This window comes from Panicum virgatum, chromosome 9N, assembly GCF_016808335.1.
Source record: "Panicum virgatum strain AP13 chromosome 9N, P.virgatum_v5, whole genome shotgun sequence".
Classification (NCBI taxonomy): Eukaryota; Viridiplantae; Streptophyta; class Magnoliopsida; order Poales; family Poaceae; genus Panicum; species Panicum virgatum.
Genome location: NC_053153.1, coordinates 18,970,089 through 18,987,445, shown reverse-complemented (window position 1 = coordinate 18,987,445; position 17,357 = coordinate 18,970,089). Strand labels below are relative to the sequence as shown.

The following is a 17,357-nucleotide window of genomic DNA, read 5'->3' as shown; positions in this document are numbered from 1 at the left end:
TCTGCAAGCGGCCAGAACTTTGAAAGGACGCATCTCCCTAGCTATGGCGCAGGCTCGGCAGGACTAGTACCTCTCGGTCTGTCTGGCAGCGACAGGATAAAATGCTTCGGGGTGTGTTTAGTTCCCACAAAATTTCCAAATTTTCCATCACATCCATCACATCTCCTATCACATCAAAACATTAAATATAGCAAATAACTCATGCATGAAGTACTAAATATAGTTAAATAAAAAAATTAATTGCATAGTTTTGATGTACGTTGCGAGACGAATCTTTTGACTCTAGTTAGATCATGGTAGGACAATATTTACCACAAACAAACGAAAAGTGCTACAGTATGCTACAGTGACTGATGTGGCTTTTTCTCCCCCTTCTCCCCTCATCTAAACACAGCCTCGGTTTGAACCGGTCAGAAGTCAGAACCGATTCCGCGTGTGCGTCTTGTGCTGAATATATATGTACGTAACTGATCATGGATTATATGAATATAAGAGTAAAATGCATTGGGGTCCTTAAACTAGTGAGGGTGAGTCAAGTAGGTCCACAAACTCCTAAAATGCATATTCGGCCCCCTAATCTATTTAAGTGTGTCACTGGAGGTCCAAAACCCCTTTGACCGGGTCTGACCGCCTACGTGGCTTGCCACGTCGGTCCTGCGTGGCCTCTCTCTCCCTCTTGCTCCCACCTCTCCCCCTCCCGGCCACTATGGCGCCACCCCTCCCCTGTTCCGGCCTGCGGCCGGATCAGCGCAGGTCCGGCGGCGACGGCGGCGCTCCGAGCTCGGGCCCGTGGCCATGGCACCCCGCGGGGCGCGGGGCCATGGCGGCGGCGCTCCGAGCTCGAGCCCGGGTCCATGGCGCTTGCGCGCGCCCCGCGGGGCTCCCTCCCCCTCCCTCCCCAGAGCGCGGCCCCCACCCCCGCCACCGCCGTCCCTGGCCGCCCCCGAGTACCGCCCCCGCTGTCTTGGGCCGCCAGCTCTGCGCCCCCACCCCCGCTTGCTCTGCACCCCGCCGGCGAGGGAGGAGGGGCCCGCCTACGGCAGTTCCTCCCCGCCTCCTCCCACGCCCGGATGCCGCTGGACGGCCGCCCCGCCGTCCTCATCCGCGCGCGCGAGCTCCGTGCCCGGCGTAGAGCTGCGGCCATGGCGTCCGCGTCCGCCACCGCCGCGGCCGCCGCCGCCGATGCACACCGCGCGCACGGCGCCGATGTCGACACCGCTGGAGCAGGGGAAGGACGAGCCGCCGTCGCCTCCGCACCGCCCGCGGCGCTCCGGCCGGCCTGCCTCCGCCGTCCTCATCCACGCGCGCGAGCTCCGTGCCCGCCGAGGCCGCTCCTCTCCGCCGCGCCGCACCGCGGTCGGCCAGCCGCGGCCGCTCCTCTCAGATCTCGCGCGGCCTCCACCACTGCGGCCATGGTCTCCACCGTCGTGGCCGAGCTTGCCGGCATGGAGAAGAGGGAGGGAGGCGATGGGGAGGGAGGAGGGTAGCCGGCCGCCATGGCGCGCGCGCAGGCCGCCGAGCCGCAAGGAGGGTCCGCCGTCCGTGCCGGCCGCCCGCTAGCCCGTCGCCGCGGAGCCTCGCTGCCCGGCGTCGGGAGGAGCGGAGCCGCCGGGGAGCAGGGCGGCGCCGCTGGAGGACGGCCGCAGGCCGGAACAGGGGAGGGGCGGCGCCGTCGTGGCCGGGACGGGGAGAGGTGGGAGCAAGAGGGAGAGAGAGGCCACGTAGGACCGACGTGGCAAGCCACGTAGGCGGTCAGACCCGGTCAAATGGGTTTTGGACCTCCAGTGACACACTTCAATAGATTAGGGGGCCGAATCTGCATTTTCGGAGTTCGTGGATCTACTTGACACACCCTCACTAGTTTAAGGACCCCAGTGCATTTTACTCTGAATATAATGACCGGCTTGTACTAGCTCTGGATCTATTCTAGCTTCCTCGATCAACTTCTCTTCTGGAGACGTATACGTCCCTAGCAGCAAGCTCTCTTCTGACTTTGGAATGAGCAGTCACCTCTCTTAGATGATGCCTTCATTGTGTGTCAAACACAGCTACGTATCTGCTACGCTCTTGGCTCCTACACTGTCGTCCAAAGGCATACGATGCGATAGTCAGGTCCCATCAGTTGATTTGCCTATACATACGACATTGCGTATTTACGTACGGAAGACTGAAGATACACTTGTTTCCCACAATGCAAGTGTGTGACCTAGGTCTGTAGGATGTGCAACTCTCATGTGGGTGTTTATTGGAAAAAAGATGGCCACAACAAAGCTATTCCAGCATGAAAAAGTACAAATTGAAAATACCGTCTGTGGTTTTCTGGAAGATAGTGAGCGTTCATGTACCCATTGTTCCTTGACCCTGACATGACCAATAATCTACATGCAAGCAGACTTTAGAATTCAGAAAACTAAACGATGATTCAATCTGTTGCCGTAAAAATCGAACTATGATCTTCATGGAATGAGACATGCTAAGGCCTGGGTGCTCAACTTATTTCCAGTGCAGGTCCTGATCTTGAGGCTCGTAGCGTGCCAATCAATTTGACCTGTAATTGACAAACGAATAAAATTCAATTTATAAAGCACGTGAGGTTCCACCTAAATTTTTGGTATATGTGTCATTGATAGATGGGCCTTAGTCTATCCCGTATGCAAGTCAGACCAGACCCCCGTCCACGACTTGATCACATAGATTCAGACAAATTAATATACGAGCATAGATCTAGTTTGTTAGTTTTCTTCAAGATTTGGTTGTCCAACGACATCGACGAGATGGTGGCGACGATAACGCTTTGGAATAAGGTCTCTCCGGCCTTTCCCAACCTCGACGACTTCTGTTCCAGCGCCGATGAAGGCTAAGTGGGAGTTAGTTCTGCCAGATCTAAAGGTTAGGAGATACAGTTGACTGTCTTTTGCTGTGGTAACTTTGACCTCTTTTTTTGATCTATTCTGCGATAAGATCCGATTTCTTAAACCCTCTATTTTGGTGGTGAAAGATTGTAAGTCTGTGTTGCTTAGGGTGCTCCCCCAGCCAATGTTCTTTTAGCGGTTGCTAGATCTCGTTGTAAGCAGCGAGTGTTTTTGCGGTCTTCAAAACTTTGTGTAGTGATGGCGTTTGTAGGTGTCCTTTTCTCTTGCTGCCTTTTCAGTGTATTTTCAAGTTTCGGTAGATGACAAACAATCAGATGAAGAAGATGACCAGAGGACTCTTCGGTGTAATTTTTTCTTCTTAATGTCGTCTTGTGTCAAGTTGTTCTTCTTTTGTACTACCAATTGTTTTCCTTAATACACCTTTTTGCTGTCTTTCTCAAAAAAAAGAAACTATATGTATCTGATACTTATACCAATTTTGTCTGTAGCAACGCGCAAGCATAATTGTCTAGTTAAATTTAATTAATAAATAGCAAGAAACATATCGATCGGCTGGAATTCCAAAGAGTTACATGATGCCATCGGTTATACCATAAAGGGTCATCGGCTATATATCCAGTTGAAGCATAGGACGAATGTTTTTTTAAGTATATTGCAGAGTTCATCGGCTAAAATAGCCGATAAAGTGCTTGAACCGTCTAAAAACATATTTTCTTCTATAAAAAAATCAATCTAGCTAATAATACCAATTTAGTGTCACTATTGAAGTATCGAACTCAACCGAGACAACTTACAACATCAGGGCGATAATATACATTAAATATAATTAGCCAATAGATCTAACTATATCTAAAAATAAGATTAATAAGTTTCAAGAGAACGGCAACCTAAAAATGTATCGGCCCTAGAGTATTATAATGCTTTGTCCAAATGCAAGATGATAGACCTTTGGTTGTCATGGCATAAATTGTGATATCTATGAACTAGCAAGAAAGATGTAGCCTTAAACAACCTAACAGAATTCAGGAACTAGTGAAATCTATTAAAAGTAACAAGTGATCGGAGCGATGCGGTCTTGAAAGATTTAAATAAAATCAATAACTGGTTGTTAAACTAGACGAAACTATACCTATGGCCGGTCCTATAACATCTGAGAAAATTGAAAATTTACAAGGAAATTGGAGACCGAGACAATGTAGCATGTTCACCAAATAAGTCGTCGGAAGGCTACATTACTCCTACTCCTAGGGTTTGTAAAAAGCCAGAAAAGTTGTATTGACGACTTATTTCTATTACAGTTCTTGACCGCTCCTATTTATACCCTGAACTAAAGACTTCTAGTCGATTATGGCAAGATAAAAATTTGAGGAAAAAAAGAAACAATACCATATTTACAAAGATACTTTAAAAGGAATCGGATTTGTAGATTATGACTAGATAAAAATTTCTGTTGATGTCACTGTCCTTGACCGATATGTATTGTAGCCGTTACCGCCTTTAACCGAGTCTTCATCGGCTTTGACTAGACTCTCCGCAGGCTTCTTCTGGTGATAGACTGAACTGCATCCCATAGTCCAAGGTCCAACTAACTCAGCCATTTGTTCCACTGTACTCATCCTCCTCAAGTCCCTTGTCCAGTAGTGATCTTCTAAGTCATCTCTAATAACACAATTTTTTGCTAGGCCAGCTTGAACAAAGACGGTGCAATATCCCGAGGTGCTGACCCATTCAACCTTGTGATCGAGATTTGACTGCAAGTGGCCAAACAGAGCCGACAAAATCGCCAGCTAAAATGCTTCAGTTTGCACCGGTCAGAAGTCAGAACTGATTTCATGGGTGCTTAGTGCTCAGTGTTCTGCTGAATATGTAGTGTTGATCCTGCATTACGAATGACTGAAGAGATATGAATGAATATACTGACCGGCTGACATTCAGTTTTATTTATGCATGCTACCTATTCCCTTCAGCCCACAAAGACTGTTTCTTTAGAAAGGTTCAGATATATTACTAGTAATGAAAAATGATCATATTATCTTACTATTACTAATTGGAGGCTCTTTTGAAGTCTCCACATAAAGTCACCTAGGATTCTAGGTGGACACACTAAAAAAATAGAGAAATCCTATAAATTCTCACAAAAATCAGAAACATCTAGCCGTCAATCTAACAACTCTAATTATAATAGCCATCGGATCTGTTATCTTTCCTTATAAATTACACATCTCTGCCATTATGAAGATAGACTAAAGTAACCCCCTAAACATGTATCTAAATTACCCACCTATACCATTATAAAAAAAAATCTATAGTAACCCCCTAATCTTCGTGTAAATTACCCACCTATGCTATTATAATACAAATAGCCCCCTAAATTTGCATATAAATTATCCAATTATATCATTATTAGAAGATAAATTACTCCTAAATCTGAATTTAAATTATATAATTATAATAAAATATTAAAGTATCAATATAAAAATCTAAATTACAATTTCTATCATTATTAATATTATTGTTTATATAAAAATACTACCAACGATGTGTCACCATATATTTATGTATGATGGAAGAGATAAGACTACCAATTCACAAACAAATAGTTCAACTAAATATATATATCGAATACATGTGGAGGTGGGATGCAAAATAAAATCTATTGTAAATAAATAATGATAAATATGTATTTTAGAGTATGTGTTAGAATATTTAATTGATGAAAAAGAGCGTCAGATACATAATTATAATTATTGACCACATTCTTATAATAATTTTAATTAGCCCATGCGGGAGCACGGGTTCATAGGCTAGTTACCTCTAATTAACTATAGCAATTGTAATTGAAGACCACACCGTTTATTTGGTTCCCTGGATCCTCAATAACACATACTTAAGCATTTGATTATGCTCTTCTCTATGCAATTATTTTTAATATTTGATATTACTTTAATTAGATGAATTTACTACAATCTAAACGAACAGTTTTTATGCGATAAAATTTGAAAGCTGAATTAACAGTCTTTGTAGGACGAAAGGAGTAGCTAATATCTCTCGATCAATTCTTCCTCGATCAGCTTCTCTTCTTGAGACGTAGTACGTCGTCCCTAGCAAGCTCTCTTCTGACTTTGGAATTGAATGAGCAGTCACCTCTTGGATGCCTCCATTGTGTGTCAAACACAGCTACGTATCTGATACGTACTTCGCTCCCACACTGACCAAAGGCATCAGATGTGTTAGTTAGGTCTCATCAGTTGATTTGCCTATACAAGTATACATATGACATGTGTCACCGAAGTATGTGATGTAGGATGTGCAGCTCTCATGTGTGTGTGTGTGTGTGTGTTTTTTTTCATTTTTTTTGAAAGAAGTCATATGTTTGTTTATTCGGAAAAAAAAAGAAGGCTACAATAATAAAGCTATTTCAGCACAAAAAATAAAGTACAAAATAAAAATACCGTTATCGCTCTAATTAAGATTCCATCAGTGGCCTCATCTATCAGAGAGACCTAACCTACTGTGGTTTTTTATCGCTCTAATTAAGATTCCGTCAGTGGCCTCATCTATCAGAGAGACCTAACCTACTGTGGTTTTAATTTCTGGTTTTGTGGAAGACGGTCATTGTTCAAGTATATATGCACTGTTCCTTGATCCTGACATGACCAATAATCTACATACAAGCAGACTCTATTGTTCAGAAAGCTAAACCACGATTGAAGTATCACTATCGCTATACCAAGGCAAACTTAGACTAACCTTAGTGCACATTTTCATAACACAGCTACCAAACTGAGAACTAGATAATTGTAACGACTGAGTTTTACAGGGATGAAACTCTTCTATCATAAAACTGACCTCCTTCTCTCTCATCGCCATATCCACAAAATTGATGACGTGGTATAAAATTTAGTACTTTAAAACTTTCCATGAACCTCTACTGAGACTGCTCTTATGGCCTCAAAATCTTTCCGAAAGCACATAGGTATTGTCACCTAGTCACGTGCTCCCAGGAAAAAGAAAACAAAAACTTGAGGATGACATCAGCAAGAGAATCAGCAAGATCATGTCATTGGTTGACCAATTCTACCATCATGAGATTGCAGACTAAAATTAACTATACCCAGCCGCACGCATCATGAGACCAACTCTACCATCATGGACGATTTATTATTCAGAGCGACTGCCCTTGCAATATTAATTCTTCCGAGTCTGCGGCGCTCTTGCCAGTTTCTACACTACATGCAGTAGCCTGTAGTCCTGTGTCCCATGTTCGTGGCGCACCTTCTTTTTTTATATGCTGGTGAGCGTGGAGGAAGCTACATGGATTCGATTCGATCGGTGCCGCATCCACGTGGTTTCCGGGTTTGAAAAACCTGCAGCTTGCGCCATTACTTAACGCCAAGTTCCTACCCGAGAACTTGTATGGATCGGCAGCAAATGAGTTGCTTGCGCTGCGATCGTTTACTTTGGGGCGCGTGGCGCAGCAACTCATTGTGATCGAGATTTGACTCTGCAAGCGGTCAACTGAGGACCAGAGGGGTGATCACCCTCGATGATGAGTGATTGATAGTACGTTTGGATTGATGTATCTTTTAGCTTGTGATGTGCATGGGTAGGATATGATATAACGATCGACGGCATGTGGTGAAGCTCAGGAGAAAAAGGTTTATGCTGATTGGACCAAGAACCGTGAAGGATAGACACTAGTAGGCTCAGACTAAGGAACCGAGGAGTCTAAGCAAAGTTATGGGTGATCCATGTGATGCACAGAAAAGTAAGCGTATATTGATGAGATGAAGATGGCATCGGCAAAGACCAGGAGGAAGCTAATTTGTCTGTGCGTAGCAGTGCGAAAGATTTGAAGGCATAGGCCTCACAATTGGGGCCGCGTGGCGGCCAAGTGGATATGAACGGTTTGGGTTGTTTGTGCCTTAAAACCACCATTTAGGCAGGTTTACTGGTTGGGGATCAAAATCGGAGGCGCATCCAATGCGGCCAGATGGCAGTGATGAAGGGCATGAGGTGAAGCAAAGCTTAGACAAAAAGTCGTTCAAGAGTCTCACAAAAAAGATTAGAATTAATCACTAAAAAAGATCTTCTAGCTAAGCTTGCAAAAGACTAGCAATTAGAGCTAATTAACACAAGTCAATTAAGCATGCAAAACACTTCTAGGCATTAGTGATAGCACAAACCAATTAATTAGCTAAAGCAAGACAGCAGGAAATAAATAAATGTGGAAGAAAACTCCTCACCTCGCTGCAATTCCTTACTGGCCGAAGTAGCTTGGTTGGGCCACGTGCCCAGCTTCCTCACAGGTGGTGCAAGCCTGCTGGTGCTCCTGGGCTGCACGGCAGCTCGCTCCGCACCTGGGCTGCAGCGCCTGGCGCACGCTTGCTGCCCACGCGGTGGCCTGTTGCCCGGCCTGGCTGGCCTGCCTCGCGCCCAGGCCGCTAGCTGGGCTGGCTGCGCATATGGGCCGCGTGTTGGCTGCCTGCCCTGGCCTGGCCCGTTCGCACGCCTCCGCGTGCGCTGCGCGAGTGCTCCACGAGCGCCGCCTGCAGAGCCGCTGGCTGCCGTGCCCGCGCCGCCGCGTGCGCTCGCCGTGGCTGGCCGCCGCCGCAGGCCTCGCCGCACGAGCGTGTCGCGAGCCGCGCCGCGCGCTGACTCGCCGCGTGTGCTTGCGCGAGCGCTCCCCGAAATCTCCTGCACAGAAACAGAAACAGAAATGACAAGGGATGGCAAGAACAAAAGAAAGCTCCTCTAGTCTAGTTGTTTAGAGGAGCCGAGATATGGTGTCCCCACGAGTTCGCGAGTTCGAATCCTAGTTGGGACGAATTTTTGCCCGTGGGTAAAAAAATCATCTCGCTATGCTCGTCGTAAGGCTTGGCCCTCACGGGCATGGGCCAGGGTTCAGGGATTTTTCCGCGGCCAGGAGAAGCCGTGTTGCTTCCTCTTAATGAAAAACAGTGGGGTCCGTTCACCCTCCGGCCGCGTTTTTTTAAGAACAAAAGGAAAGCAATAACCGAGATTGAGATTTCAAACGCAGATTACTTGCTCAAACTTCATGGATTCGAACGAAACTTGAATGGTAGATTCACGGGTATGAGTTCTAACATATCCACACAAAAAAAGTTCTGAGCATAGAGATGTGACGAGAAATACGGATATTAGTATGTAAACCACTTGATGTGAAGAGATTTGGAAATACGTGGGGTGCACATGTAACCAAGAATCGAATCAGTGATTGCCCATATGCTGTTCGTTCTGAGCATATAGATCAGATCACGTTTCATAATATACCGTCTGATTCTTATTATATTCATTCGAAATGTTGAAATAGGTGATATGATACAAATCCATTGCGCTGATTCCCCTAATAGACAAAAAAAAAGAGATAAGAACGACCCATCTTCTTGGCTTCAATAAAATGCATGTGTCAAAATGGAAATCTAGCATAATAATTCACATGATGTGAGCATAGAAATGGAGTCAAACCATGAAACTATATACAAAAGGTAGCTAGCTAGCTAGTTTGGCCTTGATTATTCAACTGCAAAAACAATATCTCTTATTGATCGGTTTAATTTTAATTTCAATCATAATAGGCAAAGCATTTGTAAGTTTTTTCTCTGCTTAGGTGATAATTGCTGGAAGGGTGCCATAATTAATTTCTAATAACCTTGTCCGTCAAATTAATGACATGCATAATGGTACCAGGTAAGCACTATTTTCCTACAACAATAATATTAATCTTCCAACACTGAATCAAGATGCGTATCCCACAATCCTGGGCGTTGGTTATCCACCAAAGATTCTAGGTGGCTCCATGAGCTTCCAATTAGTAATAGTAAGATAGCGAAATTTTGAAGTTGTTATCTTGGACCAGCTATGGCGTATCCTGTCTCGACCGGAATCTCCAGTATACACACCACTGCCAATAGTTTGCATCAAGAAGAAATCAAGGTTCATATTGCACATGATGAGAATTAATGTGGACACACTAGGGTCGGATAATATTACAAGGGATGAAATTTACACATGTACTAGCAATATGCCTGTGCGTTGCAACGGAAAAAGCATAGGTGAGTATTGAAATTCATAAAGAACTATATATGCCATACGATCATGATTCATGCAAAATTAGTCACCAAAGATGCAATAAACTACAAAAATATATTTTATAGTATATTTAATGGTACAAGTTTGTAATTTAGGATAGTTTGACTCATGATAGACTCAAAAATATGATTTTTTTTTGCATGGATTAACTATATATGAAATGAAACAAAGAAGCGAACAACATTATATTGCACTCCATTCATAAACTGGATTTTGTACGAAACTCTAAAGTGGGACCAGCTACGTAACGAAACAGAACATCAAACTAATGGTATGTCATACAAGATATTATTACATAACAACATAATATATAAAAAATTATACCTATTTAATCTTGGTTGCGCAATATTTACTTGAACATCTTTATTCTTGTAGTATTACTCCCTTGAAATGAAATCTCCAATAATAGACTTATAATCAATCTTCTTGAAGAAAAAAAATTCAAACTAAATTATCAAAGATTCAAAAAGCATACATACACCTAACTGCTGAAATTCGTAGTGAAAAGTCTGGAAGTATATTAAAGTATCTTTAGCCCGTGTCTCCCTGTAGCCTGCGGTCTGCGGATGTGATTGGAAGATTGGCTAATTGCTTTGCTTGTAGTTTGTAGCCGTGCCCTCCAAATTAAGTCACGGTCCTGCCAATCATCGATGCTCGAGCACGGAGTCGCCAGAGTACGCGAACGCTGGCTGAACGCTGCGAACATATCAGCAGCTCGTCCTCCCGTCCTCCGCCTGCGGGCTGCGGTAGTTGCAGTGCGGCCGCCGGCCAGCAGCCCTCTCGTCGCATCGCATGTGGCGTACTCACGTCGAAAAGAGCAAGCCCAGTCGCCCTTCGGGACAGGAGTCGGTGTCCTGCTGGCCTTCGAACTCTGAGCGATAGACCAAGACGCAGTCGGGTGCGGATTAATCACCTTCGTGTGTGGTACGGACTGCGTGGGCCATGCCCAGAGCAAAAGACCCACTTGTCATCGAATTATGACGTATCAAAAGTCAAACTACCGCAGAAACAGTCCGCTCTTTAATTACAAATAGGTAAAGATACGGTCAGCCGGCCGGCGGCGGCTTGCACACATCTGGGCCGATGGCCACGACACGTCACGCGCGACTTTGGTGATCGGTGTGGCGCGTGCTGGCTCTTACTTTAACATATTTTGACCGTTCGATGATCAGCTCCGATTCATCACGCATAAGTCTCTGCTTACACGTACGTACAGCGACATCGATGAACGATCGAGAAAATTAAACCAGCTTGAGTTCAGCATGCATGCATGCATGCATGCATTTCACTATCAATATGTTCGGCTGAAAAAAAAATACGGGTTGATTTCGGGTAATTCAATACTATTATGTGAGAGAATAGATTGAAGCAAGACAAAATAAGCTAAAAGCCGAAATAATATAAGTGTATACATCTAGTCTTCTTCTAACATTAGGATTGCAGGGTTTCGCGGAAAGTCCACCTTCACCCCCAACACTAGGCGTCATCCAGCAGTTAGTATCTGCTACGCATGCACGGCGTTGCATCATACACTGTGTGCAATAAGGCAACACACAATGTCGTATGTGATGTGTAAGACTTTGCGCATCTGCTTCAACATACAAGCAGGCTTTTGACCACGAACAAGGCACTACTTCTTTCAATTCCACTGATTATTAGACGCTACAATGCGCAACCCACGTGTGTGTACTTCTCATGCATGCATGAAAAAGACACTACTAGAAAACACGCCAAAAGTCCACCCCAAAAGTACCGGTATGAAGATAAACCGGTACCTATGCTAGATGGAACCTATGGACGAGCCTTAGGTACCGGTTGGTGGCACCGGGTGCCACTACCTGGTGCCTATGGATGAGCATTAGGTACCGGTTGGTACACCAATCGGTACATTAGGAGCTTTAGGTACCGGTTGGTAACCTTAGGCTCATCCATGAGTTACTTTAAAAAGAAAATATCTCTCTTTCCATCAGAAGTGATGTGTAGGTGAGATGGTAAGAAAGGTGCATGTGAAGTAAGAGATCTTGAGTTCGAATCCCGTCCAACCTTTCTAAGAGAGCCTTAGGCACCGGTTCTTTTACCCGGTGCTGATGACCATAGCCATTGGTACCAGTTTCCGAGTACCAGGCTGGTGCCAAATACCGGTTGGAAAAACCCTTTTGAACCGGCCGGTGCCAGCCTCTTTTCTAGTAGTGAGAATAACCATCATCCAACAAGGCAGCAAAATTAGTTGACTTCAACCGGCCGGTGCCAGCCTCTTTTCTAGTAGTGAGAATAACCATCATCCAACAAGACAGCAAAATTAGTTGACTTCAACCGGACGGTGCTAGCCTCTTTTCTAGAAGTGAGAATAACCATCATCCAACAAGATAGCAAAATTAGTTGACTTCAATCGGCCGGTGCCTAAAGCCTCTTTTCTAGTAGTGAGAATAATCATCATCCAACAAGACAGCAAAATTAGTTGACAATCTCAACACAGTACGGTCGTCGTCCTGTAAGCATCTATCAAAATTAAAGGGACGATTGTCAACTAATAATCAATTCAACACTACGCCAACAATTTGGAAGACGTTGGGTTCAAGTACGCACGGTTCCTCAACCTTTGACATGATGCATGCAAGCACTTTCCAGTCTAGATAAGCCATATCATGAGGTGTCGCCAGGAGCGGATCCAGTGTGGGGACATGGGGGCTCGAGGACCCCCGCCCCCCCCCCCCCCCCCCCAACCACCCCACGACCGCCTCTGGCACAAGGGAGCCCCACCCCCCCCCCCCCCCCCCCCCCCCCCCCCCCCGAATCAGGTCTAAAGGTTGAAAAGGTGATTTCCCAGTTTTTGGCTCGCAAATATGATTCCGAAACCAGAGATTGTTACCTGCTCCCAGGAAAAAAAATTAGCTGCCGATCAAATCTATTGTCACATGCATGCATGACGATACGCTACTGAGCCACACCCTGGAGGAGAACAAAGTCATAGATCTCGGCAATAAGAGTTCATCATGCATGCAGCGACAATACAAAGACGACAACAGCTCTAGATTATAAATATTGTTACCCTTGCCTACATACGTTGCACTTGGACGTGTGTGATCAACAACCAGTTCTTAGAGCAAGTTTAATAGATTTAGCAGATCACTGGCTGGGACGCGCGTGGGATGGAGGTGGACCCCGCTGCTGTCTCATTGCTCAGCCAATGGGAAGACATCCAGCGCGTCTCCACCGGCCTCAGTCGGCATCTCGCTAGCAGCCCGCGCGACTCTCTCTCCTCACCCACGTCAGCTCGCAGCCAACTCCCTGCCAACCATTATACCTGCTCTTAGGGGATATAAGGCAGTGTTATAGTACGATCAGTACGGATGTGATTGCTTGACAAAATGACAAGGATGTACGTCCTTGTCCGTGCACATGAGTGTGCGACCTTTGTTCATATCTTCCATAGGAAAAGTTGAATAGTACTTGGGACAGCTTGCTCAAACTCTAAAAGGTTGTTACATCATGTCATCATCCATCGTTTGGTCATACATATACCATGTGGATGTGGGATATACATGCATGTTCCTTCAAGGGGGAGGTAACTTGCCTTGCATACTTCAATGAAGAATATTGATATATATTACTATATTGGTTCTAACCACTACGTGCAGCAGGAAAACGCAGACATATCCATTTATTTTACTAGTCCATCAACTCTTTCTAGCACTGCATGGGGCTACAAAAATTTTATATTAGGAAAGAGAATTTTAGAAATTAAACTTCTGGATACATTTGTGGGAAATAGCTATGAAAATTGTTTATCTTCGCTCTCTCTTTTTTTTTAGTTTATGCAGGGCACAGATAATTTAGATGCAAATTGAGGGGTAAATTAACTTGGAAGATTACTTTAGATTATTTTTTTCGTAATGACATGGATCAATAATCGAGATACAGATTTGGGGTTACAATGACATCAATCCGGATGTCGTCGACCGCCGGAGCGAAAGGTTCCCTAACGACATGTAGGCTGTAGGCGTGTACATTTTGCTTTCATTGTTTATGTTCCTTGTGCCTGCATAATAATCCTATCATTGTGAGATAAGACCATAGCAGTGAATAAAAAAAAACAGGTCAAGATATCCATGCAAGCGTGTAGTACATGGCATGGGAAGTGCCAAATTAAAGTCAAATTAATGCATGAAGCGGTTTCTGCAATGGGAGCTAGCTATAGGAAGAGTAAACCGTCGGGATGTGGACGGATGGATCCGGCTCAACCAATTAGATTTGAAGTCAAACTCTCCGAAGCTTAATTAGAAGGTGGAGCGTGACATGCCACATGCGGGCTGCATAGAAATGAAGTCAAACATGCATGCATCAAGGTACGTAGTAGCTAGGCGAGATAGCTCGCTTGGCTGGTCTGATTTTTTTTTTAAAAAAATTGTCCCAAAAAGCTAGGTCTCTGATCAAAGCGATCTACTTTTAAGGTTGTTAGCTTATTTGTCCCGCAATGCATGCCCTGGCACAAGTTGACTAAACAACTTGATGACCGTGTCAGATCAGCCGAGGTATTTTTTTTAAAAAAAAAACAGGTGAAGGCGGCGGAAATCACCACCCATTTCCGCGTCAGTGCAGCGAAAAACATGTGCAACCGTCCACATATCCAACTTGAAACGGCACCATACATGCATGTATAAATGGAACCGAAGAAATCTGAACAGGCTCGCGACGTACACGTACAAGTCGATGATCTGACTGGGGATACATGCACACGGCAAATGCGCCGTCATATATATATAGTACACACTAATATAAAACTTTGCACAGATATAGTACAAGTCAACATGCATATCACGCACGCATTCCGACAATGTGGACAAGTACTGTATATACTGAAAGAGTCAAGTATTACACCACGTAGGGGATGGTGATGATCGATATGCTTGTACGGCTCGACGACCACAGGCTGCTGCTTGCGCGTAGCTCGGCATGTCACGCACGGTCATAACTTCCATGTGGTGTACGTACGTGGCCGGTGTCGCCGGCTCTTACTTTAACATGATGCGTAGCGACTACCGACGACGTCGACGTACGAGTACACACGAGACACGACTTGGGACACAGCGGCGCTAGCTGCAGGCGAGCGGATCCGATCCGTCACGGCGGCGACCTGAACGATCTCTGCCGACTTGGTCGGCACGACGGCACAGCCGGGTGACGAGGGGAAAGGGTCTTGATTTCTTGTCTAGATAATTTAAGGGTCGGATTCTAAAAAAGATCGGACTCTAATTTTATTCAATTTTGAGCTAAAGAAATTAAGGGCCAACTACGATTGTGAAGAGAATATTAGAGTCATATCCATTACCACCCCCTAACCGATCCAGAGGCACGACACCATATCCATATTCAAAAGCTCAATGCCGCTAAAATACGGAAATAATCGCAATTGCGCGCGAGCGTTCTTGTTCGCTACCACTGCCAGGTGGGTCCTAGCTAGTAGCTATTGTGTTTTTATACATCAAGCTGGCCCCGCTGGAGTTCTAGAGGGGAGGGCTGCTGGGATCCAACATCGCTAGTATGTGGTGACTTCTCAATCTCGAGGATTCGGCGACTCAGTCTTCGAAGATGCTTATAGGGGTAGAGTTTACACACGTGTGTCCATAGGAGTGTGAATATGCGTATGTTATGAGTGTCTGAGTTGTACTGTGTAATCTCGAAAAAAAAACACCGTTGGACCTAAAAAGGAGTCAAATGGTGGTAGCGGGTCGAGGGGTCGCGCAGCACGGCAGTGGGGACGCCGCCTGTCTGGAGCGGTGGGCACAGCACGATATGGTCTTGTTTGGTTCACCCTAGCACACCTAGCGCTAGAAGGAAATCGTGCATGCATGGAGAATTAAACGAAGTTTATTTGCAAAACCTTTCCACAGATAGATACAATTTTGCACGACGAATATAATGAGCCTAATTAATTCAGGATTTCTTCATGGTGATTTGCAAGAGGAGGTATATATAGAAATTCCACCTGAGTTTTCAAATGAACAGACTCTTGGAAAGGTGTGCAAACTTAAGAAGTCACTCTATGGCTTGAAGCAGTCACCACGTGCATGGTTTGACAGATTCAGGCGAGCAGTGTGTGATGTGGGGTACTCTCAATGCAATGGAGATCACACGGTCTTCTACAGACATCAGGGCTCTCATATTGCTATCCTAGCAGTTTATGTTGATGATATAGTGATCATTGGGGATGATGTAGAAGAGATCAAAAAACTGAAGGAAAGGCTAGGTAGAGCCTTTGAGGTAAAGGATCTTGGACCACTTCGATATTTTCTTGGAATTGAGATTGCTAGCTAGGTCATCAAAGAGAATTATTCTCTCCCAAAGGAAGTATGTCCTTGATATGTTGGCGGAGACAGGATGCATGGGTGTCGCTCATGTGGATCACCTATTGATAGGAATCACCAAACTTGTGCTGGGTCAGGTGACCCTGTGGATTCGGAGAGATATCAGAGGCTAGTTGGTCGGTTGATATATCTTTGTCATACTAGACCTGACATTGCTTATGCAGTAAGTGTGGTCAGCAGGTATATGCATGATCCTAGAACTGGGCACCTGGAGGTGGTTTATCAAATAACCCCTAGTAAGGGGTTGCAGTTTAGAGCAAACGGTCACTTGAATCTAGAAGGGTATTGTGATGCTGATTGGGCAAGCAGTAGGGATGATCGGAGATCCACATCCGGATATTGTGTGTTTGTAGGTGGTAATCTTGTTTCATGAAGAAGCAAGAAGCAAGCTGTGGTGTCAAGGTCTACTGCAGAGGCCGAACATAGAGCGATGGCCTTGGCTTTGTGTGAGATGATGTGGTTGAAGAGTCTTCTCAAGGAGCTTCGGGTGTTGAAGAACGAGACTATGTTGCTTAATTGTGATAATGTAGCGGCAATCAATATAGCATATAATCCAGTTCAGTTTGACCGAATGAAACATGTGGAGATTGATAGGTTCTTCATTAAGGATAAGATAGACAGTGGTGTTCTAAGGCTGGAATATGTCAAGTCTCGTGACCAACTTGGTGATTGTCTCAAAAAAAGTTTAGGTCCTAAGAATAATGAGTTGGTATGTAACAAGATGGGCATGTTGAATATTTTTAGCCCATCTTGAGGGGGAGTGTTGGTGTATTATTATAATGAGTAAATGTATAAGGACTTTTGTGTAAAGTGAAGGAGATAAAGAGAAGAGAAAGGCTATGGAGAAAAATGACCCAGCCAAAAATTTCCCCAAAACAACATCTCATATTGTAAAATGGGAAGGAATATGCATAAGGCTTTGGTTTGTCTTTGCTGCAAACCCAGAGTTGCAACTTCAACAAATCAAATATCTTACTATTACTAATTGGAGGTTCCTTTGAAGTCT

At 44.8% G+C, this 17,357-nt stretch overlaps 1 protein-coding gene across 1 annotated transcript; it reads left to right on the top strand.

Annotated features, from left to right (window-relative positions):
• The first annotated feature begins 854 nt into the window (after positions 1-854).
• LOC120688810 (translation initiation factor IF-2-like) lies at positions 855-16,301 on the top strand. Its single transcript, XM_039971182.1, has 2 exons — positions 855-1,464; positions 16,165-16,301. The coding sequence occupies exons 1-2, from the start codon at positions 855-857 to the stop codon at positions 16,299-16,301; spliced, it is 747 nt and encodes a 248-aa protein (XP_039827116.1).
• Positions 16,302-17,357: the final 1,056 nt, after the last annotated feature.